The sequence below is a fragment of the Staurois parvus genome, unplaced genomic scaffold (assembly GCF_062004578.1).
Source record: "Staurois parvus isolate SC_StPar_1 unplaced genomic scaffold, SC_StPar_1.0 ptg001044l, whole genome shotgun sequence".
NCBI classification, from domain to species: domain Eukaryota; kingdom Metazoa; phylum Chordata; class Amphibia; order Anura; family Ranidae; genus Staurois; species Staurois parvus.
Window position 1 is genome coordinate 86582 of NW_028318840.1, and position 21497 is coordinate 108078.

At 39.0% G+C, this 21497-nt stretch overlaps 1 protein-coding gene across 1 annotated transcript in view; it reads left to right on the forward strand.

Annotated features, from left to right (window-relative positions):
- Positions 1–21497, forward strand: part of LOC149440951 (protein diaphanous homolog 2-like) — a gene marked incomplete at its 5' end in the record, with an annotated part of 377750 nt that overhangs the window by 80806 nt on the left and 275447 nt on the right. Inside the window, one exon of the mRNA XM_089657938.1 lies at positions 10077–10316. Within this exon, the coding sequence (XP_089514064.1) occupies positions 10077–10316 (240 nt within the window). The remainder of the gene's footprint in view (positions 1–10076; positions 10317–21497) is intronic.

Sequence of the window (21497 nt, forward strand, 5' to 3'; positions counted from 1 at the left end):
AACAGTTGGACAGAGGTTCTTTTCCTTAAATTCTGTGCCCCTTCTTCTCCAAACGTACCTTTGCTCATTCCGGCCAAAAAGTTCAATTTTAACCTCATCGGTCCACAGAACTTGTTTCCAAAATGCATCAGGCTTGTCTATATGTTCATTTGCAAAGTTCAAACGATGATTTTTGTGGTGAGGATGTAGAAGAGGTTTTCTTCTGATGACTCTTCCATGAAGACCATATTTGTACAAGTATCTCTTTATAGTGGAATAGTGTACCACAACTCCAGTGTCTGCCAGATCTTTCTGGAGGGATCGTGCAGTCAAACGTGGGTTTTGAATTGTTTTTCTCACAATCCTGCGAGCTGTTCTGTCTGATATTTTTCTTGGTCTTCCAGATGTTGCTTTAACCTCCACTGTTCCTGATGACTGCCATTTCTTAATTACATTCCGAACAGAGGATATTGACATCTGAAAACGCTTTGCTATCTTCTAATAGCCTTCTCCAGCTTTGTGAGCGTCAACTATTTTCAGTTTCAGTTTTCTAGACAACTGCTTAGAAGAACCCATGGTGCTGATTGTTGGGGCAAGGTCAGATGAGTCTGGGCATTTAAAACCTTTGAGATTGACATCACCTGGTCTTCCCAGACGATGATTGAGAAAAATCCATGACACTGGCAGGTCTCAGCTTTGCAAAGGGGGCAGTGCATGCTATAAATTCTGCAGGGTGCCCAAACTTTTGCAGACGCCATTTTTTTGTTTTCTGTTATTTTGAAAGTGTAAATGATGGAAATAAAATCTAACTTTTGTTGACATATTATAAGAATGTCTAATCTGTAATTTGATGCCTTTTGGAGATTTTTCTATCTTTCCTTGGCTTCTTTATGTCCATTAATACAAATTTTTAGCTGGGGTGCCCAAACTTTCGATCCCCACTGTATATATATATATACACTGCATGTTGAAATGCATTTTTATTACATGATATATGAAAAATATTTTTAAAAATACGTTTTAAATATCCTGTATGTGTTTAAAAATACAAATCTACATTTTTGGAATGCTTTTACAAACATATGTAAAAATATATGTTACTATGACTTTTTTTACAAAAAAATCTGAAGAATATATTTAAAATATATATATTTTTAAATATATTCTTCAGATTTTTTTTAGCATATAAAAAAGTCATTTTAACATATTTTTACATATATTTGTAAATGCATTCCAAAAATATAGATTTGTATTTATAAAGACATACAGGATATTTTAAAAATATTTTTAAAAATATTTTTCATATGTTTTGTAATAAAAATGCATTTCAACATGCAGTGTATATATATTTATTGAAATATATTTTGAAATATATTGAATATGGCTAAAATTGTAGTATTTCAAATATATGTGAATATAATTGGGAAGATTATTTAAAAAATATATTTTAAATATATTTTTCTTCCGTATGGGTGTAGCCAAGCCCTTCCGTGTTACAGGAGAAAGCATTCTAGGAATCCCCAGCTTTCCTGACAACCTCATGATATGATGGATGCCGCCACTTGTGACAGTGAAACCGCCACTTATGAGAATATTAGATTACAGCCACTATGTGACTTATGGATCAACGGCTGCTAAAGTGTCACAGTCAACACATTGCTGTCCAATCACGGTAGAGATATAGCTCAGTGTGTTGTGGATGCTGCTGCCCGTTAATGGCCATTGACATGAATGGAGTGCTAATAGGGAAAATTGCCATTCGGGACTGCAGTGCTTATCTGCAGAGGAATTTAAAAAAAAAATAAAATAATGGGGATTATCACGCTGAAGAGTTGCAGTCTGATTTTTTTTTTTTTTTTTTTAATTTTGCAAAGATGTTGTGTTGGTGTGACAATTTAGTACCAGGGTTGGACTGTAAAAACCCACATGGAGGAAAAATATATTTGAAATATATTTAAAAAATATTCTTCCCAAATATATTGACATATATTTGAAATACTACAATCCTGGCCATATTCAATATATTTATAAATATAGTTCAATAAAAAAAAAAAAATATTAAAAAAAAAAAAAAAAAATATATATATATATATATATATATATATATATACACACCTTAGATTGTACACCACTTGAGGGTTAGGGACTGATGTGAATGTATAATATATATGTAAAGCGCTGCGTAAATTGACAGTGCTATATAAGTACCTGAAATAAATAAATAATAAAATAAATATATATATATATATATATATATGTATACTGTATGTTGAAATGCGTTTTTATTAATATTTGAAATGTTACAATTTTGCCCATATTCAATATATTTCAATATATATATATATACTGCATGCTGAAATGCGTTTTTATTACAAAATATATGAAAACTATTTTTAAAAATACATTTTCAAATATATTGTGTCTTTAAAAATACATTTAATCTACATTTTTGGAATGCATTTACAAAATTATTTTATATTTTATTATTTTTATTTATAAAAATATATGTTAAAATGACTTTTATATATGTTAAAAAAATCTGAAGAATATATTTAAAATATATATATTTAAAAAAAATATTTTTCATATATTTTGTAATATATAAAAATGCATTTTAACATGCAGTATAAAATATATTTGAAATATATTTAAAAAATATTCTTCCCAAATATATTGACATATATTTGAAATACTACAGTTTTGCCATATTCAATATATTTAAAAATATATTTCAATATATATACACATATATATATATACACACAGTTGTGTTCAAAATAATAGCAGTCAGACATCACTAACCGGATCAATCACTGTTTTTGGTAGAAATGATATTTCTACATGGCAAATAATTTACTAGCAGGTGTAGTAGAGTAATAGAAATCCAACAGATCCAACAGTCATGACATGCATGCTGCTGATTCTGTGTCATTGAATCACTCATTGAAAGGGGCGTGTTCAAAATAATAGCAGTGTGGAGTTCTATTAGTGAGGTCATTCATTCTTTGAAAATCAGGTGGCAATTATTGCCCTTATTGAAGGAAGGAAGGCAGCAAATGTTGGACATGCTGGTTACAGTGCATTTCTCTCTGAAATTCTGAGGAAAATGGTTCGTTCCAGACATTGTTCAGAAGAACAGCGTACCTTGATTAAAAAGTTGATTGGAGAGGGGAAAACATATAAAGAAGTGCAGAAAATGATCGGCTGCTCAGCTAAAATGATCGCAAATGCTTTAAAATGGCAACCAAAACCTGAAAGACGTGGAAGAAAGCGAAAAACTACCATTCGAATGGATAGAAGAATAGCCAAAATGGCGCGGACTCAGCCAACAATCAGCTCCAGGAAGATGAAAGAAGGTGTGACGTTCCCTGTGAGTACTGTTACAATTAGAAGATGCCTATGTGAAGCCAAGCTATCTGCAAGAAGTCCCCGCAAAGTCCCACTGTTGGAAAAAATACGTGCTGAAGAGGTTACAATTTGCCAAAGAGCACATTGACTGGCCTAAAGAGAAATGGTGCAACATTTTGTGGACTGATGAAAGTAAGATTGTTCTTTTTGGGTCTAGTGGGCGGAGACAGTTTGTCAGACGACCCCCAAACACTGAATTCAAGCCACAGTACACTGTGAAGACAGTGAAGCATGGTGGTGCAAGCATCATGATATGGGGATGTTTCTCATACTACGGTGTTGGGCCTATTTATCGCATACCAGGGATCATGGATCAGTTTGAATACATCAGAATACTTGAAGAGGTCATGCTGCCTTATGCTGAAGAGGAAATGCCCTTGAAATGGGTGTTCCAACAAGACAACGACCCCAAACACACCAGTAAACGTGCAACATCTTGGTTCCAAACCAACAAGATGGACGTTATGGAGTGGCCAGCCCAATCCCCGGATCTTAATCCAATAGAAAACTTGTGGGGTGACATCAAAAATGCCGTTTCTGAGGCAAAACCAAGAAATAGAGAAGAACTGTGGAATGTAGTCCAATCATCCTGGGCTGGAATACCTGATCACAGGGGCCAGAAGTTGGGGGACTCCATGCAACACAGATGTACAGCAGTTCTCAGAAACAGTGCGACTACAACCAAATATTCATGAAGTCATTCAAAGGAAAGCAAAATCTTCAAACATTTCTCAGTTTATATAGTGAATGTTTGAGTTTGTAAAGAAGAATACAAACACTGCGATTTTTTTGAACCGTCTAATATTCACTTTTCGTCCATTTTTTTAGAGGAACAACACAAATTTGATGTATTTTTCTTCATGTTTTGATTTGAAATAGAATGTGTCGTGTTCCCAATGCATTTGTGTGGATGGAAATAAAAGCTATTAGAAGGATTTTGAGCTTTATTCACTTTTTACAACACACTGCTATTATTTTGAACACAACTGTGTGTATATATATATATATATATATATATATATATATTTTTTTTTTTTTAAATATATTGAATATGGCCAAAATTGTAGTATTTCAAATATATTTTTCTTCCATGTGGGAAGATAAAAAAGGTGCCTAGATATTAGCAGCTGTTGATGCCTTCAAAGTAGTCCCCTTGCGAAGTGACACTGCCGGAACCATTCCTAGAATTTGTTTTTCCTGAACGCTGCGCAGTATCTTTGTCGCGGCGTGCTGGATGTCTGGAATGTCATCAAATCTGTGTCTTTTTAATAACATATTTGTAATTTTGGAAACAGCCAAAAGTCGCAGAGTGCTAAGTCAGGGGAATAAGGTGGTTGGTTAAGTCTTGGAACAGATTTCTGGGCCAGGAACTTGCGAACACTTAGTAAATAATGTGCAGGAGCATTGTCGTGGTGGAGAATCCACTTGTCAGGTCAGGGTTCTGGTCTTTTCCTCCAAACAGATTTCTGTAACCTTTTAATTTTTCACATTTGCATCCACCCTTTGTGTTCTTGGCTGCCTACTGCTTATGTCATCATGGACATCTTCCCGCCCCGCCTTAAACTGCCATTTAAAAACAATTGATGTATTCATGGAATGTTTACCATAAGTCTGTTGTAACAGAATTAAGGTTTCACTCACTTTTTTGCCAATTTTCATGCAAAATTTGATGTTAATCTGCTGCTCCAAATTCCTACCACTCATTTTCCGCCAGCAGCACAATGCACCAACTGGTCTGTAATCCAGGCGTGTGCAAGTTAGAACACGCTACTTTTTTTCCAAATACTTTGTTTCATTATTTTTGTAAATTTATTGAACCAATTTTTTCATTTCCATGCCTTTTAAAATGTGTTGGACCATCTTTATTTTTTTTAATACCCTAAGTTTCCTTATTTTTGTAAATTTATTGAATCACTGATTTAAAAAAAATATTTTATTTAAAGTTTCCTTGTTTTTTAAAATGTATTGAAGCATTAATTTTATTTGACATCCTAAGTTCCATTATTTTTGTAAATTTATTGAACCAATTTTTTCATTTCCATGCCTTTTAAAATGTGTTGGACCATCTTTATTTTTTTATTTTTTTGATACCCTAAGTTTCCTTATTTTTGTAAATTTATTGGATCACTGATTTAAAAAAAATATTTATTTTACTTAAAGTTCCCTTGTTTTTTAAAATGTCTTGAAGCATTCATTTATTTGACATCCTAAGTTTCCTTATTTTTGTAAATTTATTGAACCACTGATTGATATTATATGCAAGTTTCCTTATTTTTTAAATGTATTGAACCATTCCTTTTTTTGACATCCCAAGTTTTTTTTTTACTTCATTGAACCACTTATTTGTTTTTAGTTTTAGGTTTCTTTAATTTTTAAGTTTTCTAATTTTTGTAAATTTATTGAACTGCTGATTTTTTTTTTTTTAAAGTTTTACGTTTCTTTCATTTTTAAGATTTATTGAACCATTAATTTATTGATTTATTTAATTTCAAGTTTCCTTATTTTATAAAATGAATAAGGCCGTTCATTCCTTTGATCTCCTAAGTTTTCAAATTCTTGTAAATTTATTGAACTGCTGATTTTTTTTTTTTTTTTAAGTTTTAGGTTTCTTTCATTTGTAAGATTTATGAACCACTAATTTATTGATTTATTTTATTTCAAGTTTCCTTATTTTATAAAATGCATTAAGCCGTTCATCATTATTATTTATTTCAGGTACTTCCTTTGATATCTTAAGTTTTCTAGTTTTTGTAAATTTATCGAACTGCTGATTTTATTTATTTTTTTAAGTTTTAGGTTTCTTTAAATTTAAGATTTATTTAGCCATTAATTTTGTTTTTTCTTTTTGTTTTTTAATATTCCAAGTTTCCTTATTTTTGTAAATGTATTAATTTATTGAACTACTGATTTTATTTTTATATCAAGTTTTTGTAATTTTTATTGAACCATATTTTTTTAAAAAAATTCTAATTATATTATATTCTAAGTTATTTTTTTTTAAAATATATTGAACCATTGATTTTTTTTTTCTTTAATATTCTATGCTCCCTTATTTTTGGTTGAGCATGCCGATTTGTAAGTTAGCATCAAGAAGGTGAAATATATGTGTCTGTTTTTTTCACACCCTTCCAATACGCCTTTCAGGTGCAATAACCTGCCTGGTCTATTTTAGACAGGTACAAAAATATAAGGAACATTCACACCTCACGCTGTGCACATGTCCGTATTTTCTATTAATTTCACCAAATGTATTAGAACTAGTCAGTGTCTGCTGGGTTTTACGGGGGTGTAGTCATTAAATGTACTAAAGGGTCACTCCTGGGTGCTATGCATCCTCAGAGAAAGAATTGCGTTGTCTAAGTCGGCGACTAATTACCTTGGGTTGCAAACTTCTTATTAATTATTTTCCTGTGTTATAAAATGTCATTTTAATTATGGAGAGTTTGAAAAACTTAGAAATATGGATTGACAACCAAGGAAGACCAGCTGGACTGTCTGCGCTGTCAGTTTCGGTGATTAGTGGTTTAATAAAGATGTGAAAAATTATTTTTATCTATCTATATATATATATATATATATATATATATATATATAAAATAATTTTTCACATCTTTATTAAACCATTAATTACCGAAAATGACAGCGCAGACAGTCCAGCTGGGCTATATATAAATCCTTTTGTTTGGTACAGCAAAGCACTGTATCAGGAATAATTTTAAATTTAAAATAAAATTAAAGTTTGACAATATTCTATTGTTTTAATTTAAAAAAATTAAATTAAAATTGTTTATTATTAAAATAATTATTTAAAAAATTAAATTCAAATGTGTTCATTATTTTCAGTATCTCAGTGTCACTGATCCCCTTTGAAAAATATTTTTGAAATTCCTGTAACGTGTACAATGATTTGTTATATTTGAGTGGTTGGGTTTACATCGACTTTACGTCATTCCCCACCCCCCCCCCCTTACCCAGCTTTGTAAATTGGCATCTCCAAGGTTCTCCTTTTTATGGGTCAGAATTTTCCTTTTTTTTTTTTTTTTTGTCATCATGTTTTAAGAAAATCGATTTAGCTATCCAGTTGTTTTCTTGATTGGCTATCAGAAATAGCCCCTTCCAGTCCCGACACTTTCACCCCCTTCCAGTCCGGACACTTTCCCCCCCTTCCAGTCCGGACACTTTCCCCCCCTTCCAGTCCGGACACTTTCCCCCCCTTCCAGTCCGGACACTTTCACCCCCTTCCAGTCCGGACACTTTCCCCCCCTTCCTGTCCGGACACTTTCACCCCCTTCAAGTCCGGACACTTTCATCCCCTTCCAGTCCGGACACTTTCCCTCCCTTCTAGTCTGGACACTTTCCCCCCCTTCCAGTCCGGACACTTTCCCCCCTTCCAGTCCGGACACTTTCACCCCCTTCCAGTCTGGACACTTTCACCCCCTTCCAGTCCGGACACTTTCACCCCTTTCCAGTCCGGACACTTTCACCTCCTTCCAGTCCGGACACTTTCACCCCCTTCCAGTCCGGACACTTTTACCCCCTTCCTGTCCAGACACTTCCCCCCCCTTCCAGTCCGGACACTTTCCCCCCTTCCAGTCCGGACACTTTCACCCCCTTCCAGTCTGGACACTTTCACCCCCTTCCAGTCTGGACACTTTCACCCCCTTCCAGTCTGGACACTTTCACCCCCTTCCAGTCCGGACACTTTCACCCCCTTCCAGTCTGGACACTTTCACCCCCTTCCAGTCCGGACACTTTCACCCCTTTCCAGTCCGGACACTTTCACCTCCTTCCAGTCCGGACACTTTCACCCCCTTCCAGTCCGGACACTTTCCCCCCCTTCCAGTCCGGACACTTTCACCTCCTTCCAGTCCGGACACTTTCACCTCCTTCCAGTCCGGACACTTTCACCTCCTTCCAGTCCGGACACTTTCACCCCCTTCCAGTCCGGACACTTTCACCTCCTTCCAGTCCGGACACTTTCACCTCCTTCCAGTCCGGACACTGTCCCCCCCTTCCAGTCCGGACACTTTTATCCCCTTCCTCTCCAGGCCAATTTTCAGCTTTCAGCGCTATCACACTTTGAATAACAATTGCGCTGTCATGCAACACTGTACACATATGAATTTTTTATCATTTTTTTGAGACAGATAAAACTTTATTTTAGTGGTATTTATTCACCACTGGGATTTTTTTTTTTGCTATATAAATGAAAAAGTCCAAAAATGTTTTTAAAGAGTGTTTATTTAAAATTTTGCAAGTAAATAATCTTTCTTCATAAATCATAAATGCATTCAATTATCTTTTTCGTTAAAAAAAAAATCTAAATTAATTTATAACCCAAAATTATAATTTTTCAAAATTGTTTTTACATCTTTATTTTTTTTTTTTTATATTATTATTATATTTTTTTTTTACATACTGTCAACCTAGCAGTACAGTGTCACCATAGTGGCCAATCAGTGAACACATGATCGGGACCACGATTATTTTATTTTAAAATAATATATTTATTTCAGGTACCTATATAGCGCCATCAATTTACGCAGCACTTTACATATATATTGTACATTCACATCAGTCCCTAACCCTCAAGGGGTGTACAATCTAAGGTCTCTAACTCACATTCATACATACACATACTAGGGACAATTTACACAGGATCCAATTCATCTACCAGCATGTCTTTGGAGTATGGGAGGATACCGGAGTACCCGGAGGAAACCCACGCAGGCACAGGGAGAACATGCAAACTCCAGGCAGGTGGTGCCATGGCTGGGATTGTAACCAGCGACCCTAGTACTGCCGAGCGGAAGTGCTAACCATTTAGCCACTGTAATTTTTAAAATATATTCTTCATTTTCTTTAGCATATAAAAAAGTAATTTCAACATATATTTGTAAAGGCATTCCAAAAAAATGTAGATTAGTATTTTTAAAGACATACAGTATATTTGAAAATTTATTTAAAAAAATCAGTCATATATTTTGTAATAACTAAAAACGCATTCCAACATACAGTGTGTGTGTGTGTGTGTGTGTGTATATATATATATATATATATATATATATATATATATATATATATATATATATATATATATACTGTATGTTAAAATACGTTTTTTTTTTTTTTTTTTTCAATGCTACAATTTTGGCCAAATTCAATATATTTCAAAATATATTTCAATAAATATATATATATATATATATATATTGCATGTTAAAATGCGTTTTTATTAAAAAAAAATATGAAAAATATTTTTTAAAATACATTTCAAATATACTGTATGTCTTTAAAAATAAAAATCTACATTTTTGGAATGCATTTACAAATATATGTAAAAATATATGTTAAAATGACTTTTTTATATGTTAAAAAAAATCTAAAGAATATATTTAAATAAATATATTTTAAAAATATATATATATTTTTTAAATATATTCTTCAGATTTTTTTTTGTAAAAAAGTCATATTAACATATATTTTTACATATATTTGTAAATGCATTCCAAAAATGTAGATTTGTATATGCTTTGTAGATTTGTGTGTGTATATATGCTGCAAGCCAGTCAGTATTGAGGGCCGGATGATGGTGTCCCAGGGTTTAGTGAGGGATAGGCCAGGATGGTGATAGCCATTGAGTCTGTCATCCCCTGTTGGATAATATCTTTCTTTTTGCCCTCTTTTAGATGAGTACGGTGAAAATGCTGCGGCCTCGGCTGAATGGCATTCTCTTCAAGCTGACCTTTGACGAACACATAAGCAACATCCGGCCTGATATTATTGGCGTGACGCTGGCCTGCGAGGAACTGAAGAAAAGTGATAAATTCAAGCGGATGTTAGAACTGGTGCTTCTGGTGGGCAATTTCATGAACTCGGGCTCCAGAAATGCCCAGTCACTTGGCTTCAACATCAGCTTCCTCTGCAAGGTAGGAAAGGGGTTCCTGGTCTTGGGTTGGCGAATGGTCTTGATCAGGGGTGGGCAAACTTTTTGACTTGAGGGCCGCAATGGGTTCATATATTGGACCCAGGGGGCCGGACCAAGAGTAGATGAATGATGTGTATGTGTCATCCATAGTAAGTATAGTAATATTCCCCCATAGTAATTAATCCCCCATAGTAATTCATCCCCCCTATAGTAATTCATCCCCCATAGTAATTCATCCCCCATATAGTAATTCATCCCCCATAGTAATTCATCCCCCATAGTAATTAATCCCCCATATAGTAATTCATCCCCCATATAGTAATTCATCCCCCCTATAGTAATTCATCCCCCCTATAGTAATTCATTCCCCGTATTAATTCATCCCTCATAGTAATTAATCCCCCATATAGTAATTCATCCCCCATAGTAATTAATCCCCAATATAGTAATTCATCCCCCATAGTAATTCATCCCCCATATAGTAATTCATCCCCCATAGTAATTCATCCCCCATATAGTAATTCATCCCCCCTATAGTAATTCATCCCCCCTATAGTAATTCATCCCCCCTATAGTAATTCATTCCCCGTATTAATTCATCCCCCATATTAAGTCCCCAAGTCCCCCCTGTGTCAATTTACTTACCTTTGCTTACCTCCCATTATATAGTGTGCCCAGGGGCGGACTGACAACTCATGGGGCCCCCGGGCAATAACGGATCATGGGGCCCCTGTGTCCTTGCCCAAACCCAAAAAAGCCTATGAAAAAACCAATGAAAGGTACCAGGGGCATCTCATAGGCCCCCTACTAACTCCGGGCCCTCTGGCAGTGCCCGAGTGCTCTAATGGTCAGTCCGCCCCTGAGTGTGCCTAACATTAGCTTCTGAACACCTAAAATTTAATCATTAATAAAACATATAATAATTATTTTTCCTCATGACCTGAATGAGTAAAAACCTTCACAGACATATTTTTTCTAGATGTCTTGTGAAAACCCACATGGAAGAAAAATATATTTGAAATATATTTTAAAAATATTTCCCCCAAATATATTGACATATATTTGAAATGCTACAATTGTGGCTGTATTCACTGTATTTCAATAAATATATATATTTTTTAAAATATTTTTTTTTTTAAATATATTCTTTAGATTTTTTTTAACATATAAGAAATAGAGGTGACAAAAGATGGTTGCCATAGGAGGTCGGGAACAGGCCAGGGTCAGCAACAGTTGGGCAATATTGTACCAATACCACAGGCAGAGATAGGCTCAAGGACAGGCCAGGTCAGCAACAGCTGGGTAATATTGTACCAATACCACAGGCAGAAGTAGACTCAAGGACAGGTCAGGTCAGCAACTTGCAGGCAGCAAAGTGCCAAAGGGGCATGTAGAAACTGTAATCTGTGAAGAAGCCATCATCAATGTAGGAGCAAACAAAGGAGAATCATAGATGTGTCAAGTGCCCCTGGGTAGTAAGACAAGGAGTGCAGGGCCTACAGAGTGTTAGTGGATAGTGATGTCACTGGAACTAATGAGTGCCGTCAAGTGGGTAGAGGTGACAAACAGATGGTGGCCACCAAAGATGGGAAGTCAGCAACAGCTGGGTGAGATGGTACCAATACAACAGAGACAGAGTCTAGGACAGACCAGTAGGGCGACTTGCAGGTAGAAACTGTAATCTGAGAAGAAGCCATCATCAATGCAGGAGCAAACAAAGGCGAACCATAGATGAGTCAAGTGCCCCTGGGTAGGAAGACAAGGAGTGCAGGGCCTAAAGAGTGCTAGTGGATAGTGATGTCACTGGAACTAATGAGTGCAGTCATCAAGTGGCTAGAGGTGACAAAAAGATGGTGGCCTCCAAAGATAGGAGGTCAGCAACAGCTGGGTGAGATGGTACCAATACAACAGAGACAGAGTCTACGACAGGTCAGTAGGGCAACTTGTGGGCAGCAAAGTGCCAAAGGGGCAGGTAGAAATGAATCTGAGAAGAAGCCATCGTCAATGCAGGAGCAAACAAAGGAGAACCATAGATGTGTCAAGTGCCCCTGGGGAGGAAGACAAGGAGTGCAGGGCCTAAAGAGTGCTAGTGGATAGTGATGTCACTGGAACTAATGAGTGCAGTCATCAAGTGGCTAGAGGTGACAAAAAGATGGTGGCCACCAAAGATGGGAGGTCAGGAACAGGCCAGGGTCAGCAACAGCTGGGTAAGATGGTACCAATACAACAGAGTCTAGGACAGGCCAGTAGGGCAACTTGCAGGCAGCAAAGTGCCAAAGGGGCAGATAGAAACCGTAATCTGAGGAGAAGCCATCGTCAATGCAGGAGCAAACAAAGGAGAACCATTGATGAGTCGAGGAACAAGCCGGGCCTGTATTAGGAATCAGCTGAAGGTCTCTTAGGCCTGGGCTCTTGCAGGTCTCAGAGTTGCACCTCCATGATTTCCCATTTGGCCATTTGTACTAACAAGCAGATGTAGCTTATCAGGACACGGGTTCCTGGACTCAGAAAGGCTCGTAGAAATTCTTCTCCATCCAACGCACATCAGCTGAGCATCCGAATCCTAATATGCTGTAGCCGGGTGTGTTGTATCCGTCATTATGGAACCTTCTTGATCTCTGATGGGGAGCCCATGGATGACTTTCCCTTTTACAAACAAATGCTTTTTGGCATTTCAGTTATTAAAAGACCTGATAGTCTGAGACAATTAAAACAAAAAAAAAAAAAAAGTGTGTCAAACGAAGAAAAAACCGAGAGAGAGAGACTTTCTCAGAAGCATAATTATGAAAGACACTGCAAAATTAAAGCCATAACAGGAACTGAAAAGCAAAAGCATCGGCGTAATTACGGCAGCAGACTGCGGATATTTATGTGAGGGAGGCAGTCAGATACGGTTAATCTTAGCCCGTCTGCAAGGGCCTGTTGATTTATTTTTTTATTTTTGCGGATTAAAAAGGGATTCGGGATTAAGGAGCGCCTTGTACATGTAGCCATGAGATTGCTTTCCCCGCTAAGGCCCTTGTACGTGCCCACGTCCTCCGACGAATCAAGCGCAGATTAACCTGGTTTAGCAGTGTACGGTACATTAACTGCGATGCGGTTAGTGGTCAGCTTGCAGCCCAGGAAGAGAAGAGCATCGGGTTTATCCGTAGAAGGCCTGCTCAGCCTCATTTAGAATTCAGGCAGCCCAGGCTGTGGTCTACGGCTACTTAAAGGGAACCTGTCTTTAGGAATGCTGACCAAGCTGGGTTGTAGGGAGGTAGAAGGTGGTGCAAGTACATTTTCTCCCAGTTACTTGGTTCATATAGTGAACTTGGGGTACAGCTATTCACCCTGAGGTCATCATAGAGGACAAGGGGGCACTCTTTAATTTTGGAGGAAAAGAAATGTAATCTCCAAACCCGGAAAGGTTTTTTCACAGTAAGAGCTGTGAAAATGTGGAATAGACTCCCTCAGGAGTTGGTTGTGGCCAGCTCAGTGGATTGCTGTAGGAAAGTCCTGGATTGTTTCTTGGATACACAGAATATAACTGGATATAACATTTATATGTAAAGTTGATCCAGGGAATATCCGATTGCCTCTCGGGGGATCAGGAAGGAATTTTTTCCCCTGTAGGAGCAAATTGGATCGTGCTTTGCTGTGTTTTTTTTGTGGGTTTAGAATTATAACTTTTTTTTTAATTTAATGGTTGAACTGGATGGACTTTTGTCTTTTTTCAGCCAGACTAACTATGTAATTTAACCCCTTGACGCCGACGTAACACAAATATGCGGCCTCACAGAACTGGCCTTTTTTTCCGTGGGGCCGCATATTTGCGTACGTGTCTTTATGCTGGGAGTGCGCCGCACAAAGACCGTGGTGTCATTGAGAGCACCGGGTCCCATTCTAACGATCGGGACTCCAGATTCCGGGTCACATAATCGCTTAGCCTCTGATTGGCTATCACAGTGATCAGTCACTGTACAGCCCCTGCCCCTTGTTTTTCTTTTCTCTCTATGAATGGAGGAGAGAGATCCATTGTATCTCTCCAACTCGTGGCATAGAGGGCAAAACTAAATGTTTGTAAATATAAATAAATATTAAAAAATAATGCAGAAATACCTAGGTCAAGATTTGATCTAGTTCAGTGCCAGGGTAAGTGTTTGGGTCAAGGTCAGGGTGAAAAGGTCAGGGTTAAAGGTCAGGATTTAAAAAAATTTGGTGTCAGTGTCAGTTAGTGTCAGTGTGTTTTAAGTAAAAAACCAACAACAATATTAAAAAATAAAGAAGAAATCCCTTGATCAAGGTTTGATCTAGTTCAGTGCCAGGGTTAGTGTTTGGGTCAAGGTGAGGGTCAAAGTTCAAGGTCATAAGGTCAGGGTCAAAGGTCAGGATTAAAAAAAATTGGTATCAGTGTCAGTTAGTGTCAATGTCAGTGTGTTTTAGGTAAAAAAAAAACAAACAAAATAAATATTAAAAATAAAGAAGAAATACCTAGATCAAGGTTTGATCTAGTTCAGTGCCAGGGTAAGTGTTTGGGTCAAGGTCAGGGTGAAAAGGTCAGGGTTAAAGGTCAAGATTTGAAAAAATTTGGTGTCAGTGTCAGTTAGTGTCAGTGTGTTTTAAGTAAAAAACAAACAAACAACAATATTAAAAAATAAAGAAGAAATCCCTTGATCAAGGTTTGATCTAGTTCAGTGCCAGGGTTAGTGTTTGGGTCAAAGTCAGGATTTAAAAACAAAATTGGTATCAGTGTCAGTGCGTTTTAGGTAAAAAAATAAAACAAAAAAACAAACTGCGCACTATTGTTTCTGGGCTGTACTCCGGGTACAAACAACAAATGACATACACATATATGGTATCGCTGCGATCGTCAAGAGCTGGAGAATTTATTTTGGGTTGTTCTTTGGTGGTAGGTTATGGCAGTAACAAGAAACGCACAGCTAAATAAAAATATTTTGGACAAGTTTTCCTTTGATAAAAAAAAAAAAAGGAGATATCCATTACCATTTACCACCAAATGAAAGCCCAATTTAACATGAAAAAAAAATAAGGTATAATCCACCCGGATGTACAAAGTAGTTGCGATGATATGGATGGTTTTACTAACACATGTCAACATTGTAAAATTGTGCTTAGGCATTTAGATTTGTTTTACCCTTAGGGGTGAAGGGATTAAAAAAAAGTCCTGGATTGTTTCTTGGATACAGAGAATATAACTGGATATAACATTTATAGGTAAAGTTGATCCGGGGAATATCCGATTGCCTCTGGAGGGATCAGGAAGGAATTTTTTCCCAGCAGGAGAAAATTGGATCGTGATTTGCTGGTTTTTTTCCTTCCTCTGGATCAACTGTGGGTGTAGGATTCTGTTTTTTTTTGTTTTTTTTAATATTTGAACTGGGTGGACTTTTGTCTTTTTTAAGCCAGACTAACTATGTAACTATGTAATTTAATGGGTGGAGCCTCTAGACCTGGGACGGCGTTAGACTGCTATACTCCAACCCACTGACTGCATACCATAAAAACGTAGCAGGTTGATCATTTACTCGCCATGCTCAGATAAAGGTGCAGGCTTCTTTAACCTCTTTTCTCTCAACTCCCTGGCTACCTGAAGATACCTTCATGGAGACTGAAAAGAGTTCCTCAGGCAATCCACCAAAAAGGAGTACTAGCATCTAAATGCTCCGCCCAGCAGCCTAGCGACATTTCCCATGTGGAAAAAGGGGTACTAGCATCTAAATGCTCCGCCCAGCAGCCTAGCGACATTTCTCATGTGGAGGTGTTGAACATTGACAGCTCCAATAGTGAAGAGCGTGCTCAGCCTCAGCTCCTCTTGAGACCACGCCCTCTGATGCATTTCACCCCACCCCCAATGCTTTGTCATAGGGGCAACCCCATGACTAATCTCCGGGGGGTGGGTCGGAACACCTTGGGTGTCTATGATATACATTGATCTGTTGGCTTGCGGCTCCTCCCTATGGGATATTTTCCTTGTACCCAAACACATTCAGGGAGGATGTTTTCTCTTACATAGTTACATAGTTAGTCTGGCTGAAAAAACCAAAAGTCCATCCAGTTCAACCAGTTCTCTGACAGGCTCAAACAGGGGCGGACTGACCATTTGGGAACTCGGGCACTGCCCGAGGGCCCTGGCCCAGTAGGGGGCCCCATGAAATGCCCCTGGTACATTTCAAAGGCTTTTTTTCTATGTGGTTTGAGTGTGGGCGAGGACACAGGGGCCCCATGATCCACTATTGCCCGGGGGCCCCATGACTTGTCGGTCCGTCCTTGGGCTCAAATAATGCTGGGTCATTGAACCCAGAAGGATGTGACGGAAAAGAGGCACTGTAGGATACAGTTTAGGATTGAATATAAGTAGTGCAGCAGATTTTTTTTTATACTTTATTTTAACTTTTAGCAGACCTTTTGTTTATTTTTCATTTTTTAACAGTAACCAGAAACTTGCGCTCAAATCTCTCTTGCTGCACTCAAACTGGAATCTTGCACTTGCTGAGGTGCCGCCTTGGTAGATCGGGGAATCTCGATGCTAGCAGAAAAGAACAAAAACAGGACGCACTCTCCTCGTGCATTACCGCGTTTCAGGAGTCAAACTCCCTTTCTCAGAGCAATAGATGAAAAAAGATTAATCTATTGCTCTGAGGAAGGGAGTTTGACTCCCGAAACGCGTTTGAAATTTACCCTAGGACCCTTGCTGTCCACGGCTGGCACCCTTTGACTTCTTGTCTTAGTTTTTATGACCTTTTTGTCTTGTGAGTATGTTTTTGCTTTTTTTAAATACATTTCCCATTATTTCGGTAATGCATGAGGAGAGTGCGCCCTGTTTTTGTTCTTTTTTTATTTATTTATTTTTTTAAACTGAAGTTCTGCTGAGGCTCCATTCACACCATTGGAGCACGTGTGTGGTTCCACGCGTCATGTGTAGGCAAGCCCATTCCTTTTAATGTGCAAGAAATGCTCAAAAGAAGTCCCTGGCTCTTTTGAGAAATCCTGCCACCATGAAAAGCAATTCAAAAATGATGGCACCGCAGTACGCCTGCAAAAAGGGCAATTTTTTGCTGTGCGTTGTGGGAAAGAGCATGATTTTGCGCGTTTTTTGCAACATTGAAGTGTGAATGTAACCCTTCATGTGTTGTGTGTAGGGCAGACCATTCATTTGAATGGGATGTCCTACGCTCAAGAAATGCTCAAAAGAAGTCCCTGACCCTTCTGAGACATCACATTGCACCGAAACGCATGGTGACGCAGTAATCGGTGTGCACAAATATGTACGCATTTGGAATTAGGAATCATTGGCACCACCGCACGTCTGCAAAAGGGCAACGCGTTTCTGGGTGTTGCGGGAAAGCGCAAGACGTTGACGTACATTCCCTGACCCCCGGTTCACAACTGTGCGGGTGGTGCCGCTGCGGCATGAAAATCAATGCAGGCTCACCACCCGCACAGAAGAATGCGGACCCGCGGGTGGGTGCCATTAATTCTAATGGCACGCCACCTGCACTGGGAAACACAACCGTACTGGGAACCGAGGTTCCCATGCGGGCTGCGTTTTCCAAAGTAGTGCAGGGACTTCTTTCCCTGCGTATCACGGGCACGGGAGTCCATTCAAATGAATGGGCTCTCGTACCCGAGCAAAACGCGGCCCGCACGGCCGCATAGGTGTGAACCAGGGGTGAAAGCACGATGTGAACATGGCCTTAAAGTGAAGTCCACGATGGCAGATTTTACAGTTGGTGTCCGTGTTATAATTATTGGTGTTGCTGTTTTTATTAACTTTGTTACTTGTATCATTGTTACTTTTTATCATTTTGTGTTGGCGGTGACTAATACAAAATTGTATCATTATTTATTACTTGTATCATTGTTACTTTTTATCATTTTGTGTTGGCGGTGACTAATACAAAATTGTATCATTATTTATTACTTGTATCATTGTTACTTTTTATCATTTTGTTTTGGCGGTGACTAATACAAAATTGTATCATTATTTATTACTTGTATCATTGTTACTTTTTATCATTTTGTGTTGGTGGTGACTAATACAAAATTCTATTATTATTTGTGTTGGTTTTTTTTCGTTTTACTTTGCATTTAAAGCGTTAACACATTTAATTATCTCTGAAGCCGCCCCCTCTTCAGGTTTCTAGATGTCATCTGCCTGTCAAATAGGAGATCCAGCTCAGCCCCCCCCCCCCCCCCCCAACACCTGACATGTGTTACTAGCGGTAAACTCGGAGGAACGCTCGGCAGCATCTGCCAGACTTCAGATGAAATCACAGCAATCTGTGGGGAGCCTCCGCCGTCTTGTGATAGTTGTTTTTAGAAGGAAGAGATTAGGATTTTTTTTTCTTGTTTTAAATCAAATGCCGAGTTGAGTGTACAGACACATAGTAATCTTATGGGAAATATATTTTCTGACAGCCAAGTATCCGCCATTAGAGCGTAATAGTAAACATTTGCATGGACAATCAGGAGTCGAAAAACTCATCTAAGCTCGTGTACGGCGCACCTCCATCACAGCGCGGACTCCTCAGAATCTCATATTTGATTCTATAGGAATACTTTTCCTATAGCTGCTTGATAATAGGTTGAAGGAAATAAATGGAGATATTCGGGATGTGTATCTCCATCATTTAATTGCTTTTTTATTTCTCTCTGGAGTACACAGAGGTCCCCACTTCAGACTTCAGAGCTTACAATCTAATGTCAGTACCAGAGAAACTCATATGTATCATGTCTGTTCCTCCATGTCCCAACACTCACTCATCCCTAGTGGAAGGCTCTCTCAGGTGGGGGGTGGGGGTGGGCAAGGGATGTGTTGGTCAATGTCAGGTTCTCTCCATGGGGGGAGCTCAATTTGTGTGTTGCCTAGAGCAGCACAAAACCTAAATACACCCCTGACCACAAGGTTGGAAGTGCAAAATTGTCTAAAATATCTTTGTACGTTGTAGTATTGCCCATCACTAAAAACATTGGAACTCTGGATAATCTGGATTGGTTCCCAAATTCTATTGGCCCTATAGTGTATCTTGTATTTTACCCACAATGCATTGCTCTGCCTGTGTTTTGGTTCTTCACATCATTACAACACTTTCTGGTTATTTTTGTAGAAGACATCACATGACATCACACCACATTCACAGGCAATGCATAATAAAGGCATTGCTGAACGAACACATGGTGATCTCCTTTTAGTGGACCAGAATTCATCCAGCTGTGTACTTAGATGATGATTCTTGTTGTAGTGCAACTCAATGCACATGTCAGGTCCTAAATTTGTCTTTGTTTATTGGTAATCGCAAAGCACTGACAAGTAAAAAAAAAATCTATAGTCATGTAGGGCATTCTAACAGCTTATCCCCAAGGACCATAGTGGTTTTATCTGGTCTGTCCATAGGAAGTGAATAACAAGTACTGGATCTGACACTTGGGCAATCTGCTGTTTTTCCTGCTGTTGATGGCAGTATTGAATTTTTCTCTGATCAGTTAAAGGATTCATATTGTTTTCCTACTGTGTTTTATAAATCCATGTGCCTGTGCTTGGTGTACAACTTTATCAATATCTTGTGACCCACCTTTCTAGATGGGGATCCTTTGGGATCCTTGGGACCCCTTAGCAGTGCAATAGAATACTGCAGGCTACATTTTATTCATGGAGCTCTGTTCCAGGATTTAGACTCCCCACGTTCTTGTTTTTTTTTTGTTTTAAAATGTTACTAAACCCAGGGCCCTGCATTCACTATATCTGATCTCCTTGGACCATGCATTGACACTATCCGCTCTCCCCAGACCCTGCATTCAGTATATCTGACATCCCCAGACCCTGCATTCACTATATCTGCTCTCCCCAGACCCTGCATTCACTATACCTGGACTCCCTGGACCCCCCGGACCCTGCACTCACTATATCTGATCTCCCTGGACCATGCATTCACTATATCTGATCTCTCCGGAACCTGCATTCACTATATCTAATATCCGCGGACTCTGCATTTACTATATCTGGTCTCCCCAGACCCCGCATTCACTATATCTGATCTCCCTGGACCATGCATTCACTATATCTGATCTCCCCGGACCCTGCAATCACTATATCTGATCTCCCTGGACCCTGCATTCACTATATCCGGTCTCCCCGGACCCTGCATTCACTATATCCGGTCTCCCAGGACCCTGCATTCACTATATCTAATATCCCCGGACCCTGCATTCACTATATCTGGTCTCCCTGGACCATGCATTCACTATATCTAATATCCCCGGACCCTGCATTCACTATATCCGCTCTCCCCGGACCCTGCATTCACTATATCTAATATCTCTGGACCCTGCATTCACTATATCTGGTCTCCCCGGACCCTGCATTCACTCTATCTGGTCTCCTCGGACCCCACATTCACTATATCTGGTCTCCCCGGACCCTGCATTCACTATATCTGCTCTCCCCGGACCCTGCATTCACTATATCTGGTCTCCCCAGACCCTGCATTCACTATATCTGATCTCCCCGGACCCTGCAATCACTATATCCATACCATGTTCATTCTGCAAAGAAAGGGACTGGTAAATGTGATGTGGTGTAAAAGGATCCTATTGTGTGCTTGGGAAGGAGAGCAGGGAAGCTGGCAGCACTGCAGTGGTGGGGACCAGGGCAGCAGGGAGAAACTTGTGGTGCACAAGGGGAATGATGGGTGTCGGGCGGGGAACAGTTTTTGGAACTGATCCTCTGTATAACTCTCTGCAACAGCTGAAAGCCAGTGGGTGGGAGAGGAGAAGAAGCCAAGCAGTTGGATGAATCAGATGTGGACAGGGAGGGTGATTGGCATGGTGGGTGTTGAGGGCAATTACTGGAACTGATCCCCTGTAAGGCTCCCTCTGCAGCACCTGAAAGCCAGCGAGAGGGAGAGGAGAAGAAGCCAAGCAGTTGGGTTTATCAGATGCGGACAGAGAGGGTGATTGGCATTATGGGTGGGTGGTGAGGGCAATTACTGGAACCGATCCCCTGTAAGGTTCTCCCTGCAGCAGCTGAAAGCCAGCGGGAGGGAAAGAAGAAGAAGCCAGGCAACTGGGTGAATCAGATGTGAACAGGGAGGGTGATTGGCATTGTGGGTGGGTGGGAAGGGCAATTACTGGAACCGATCCCCTGTAAGGCTCTCTCTGCAGCAGCTGAAAGCCAGTGGGA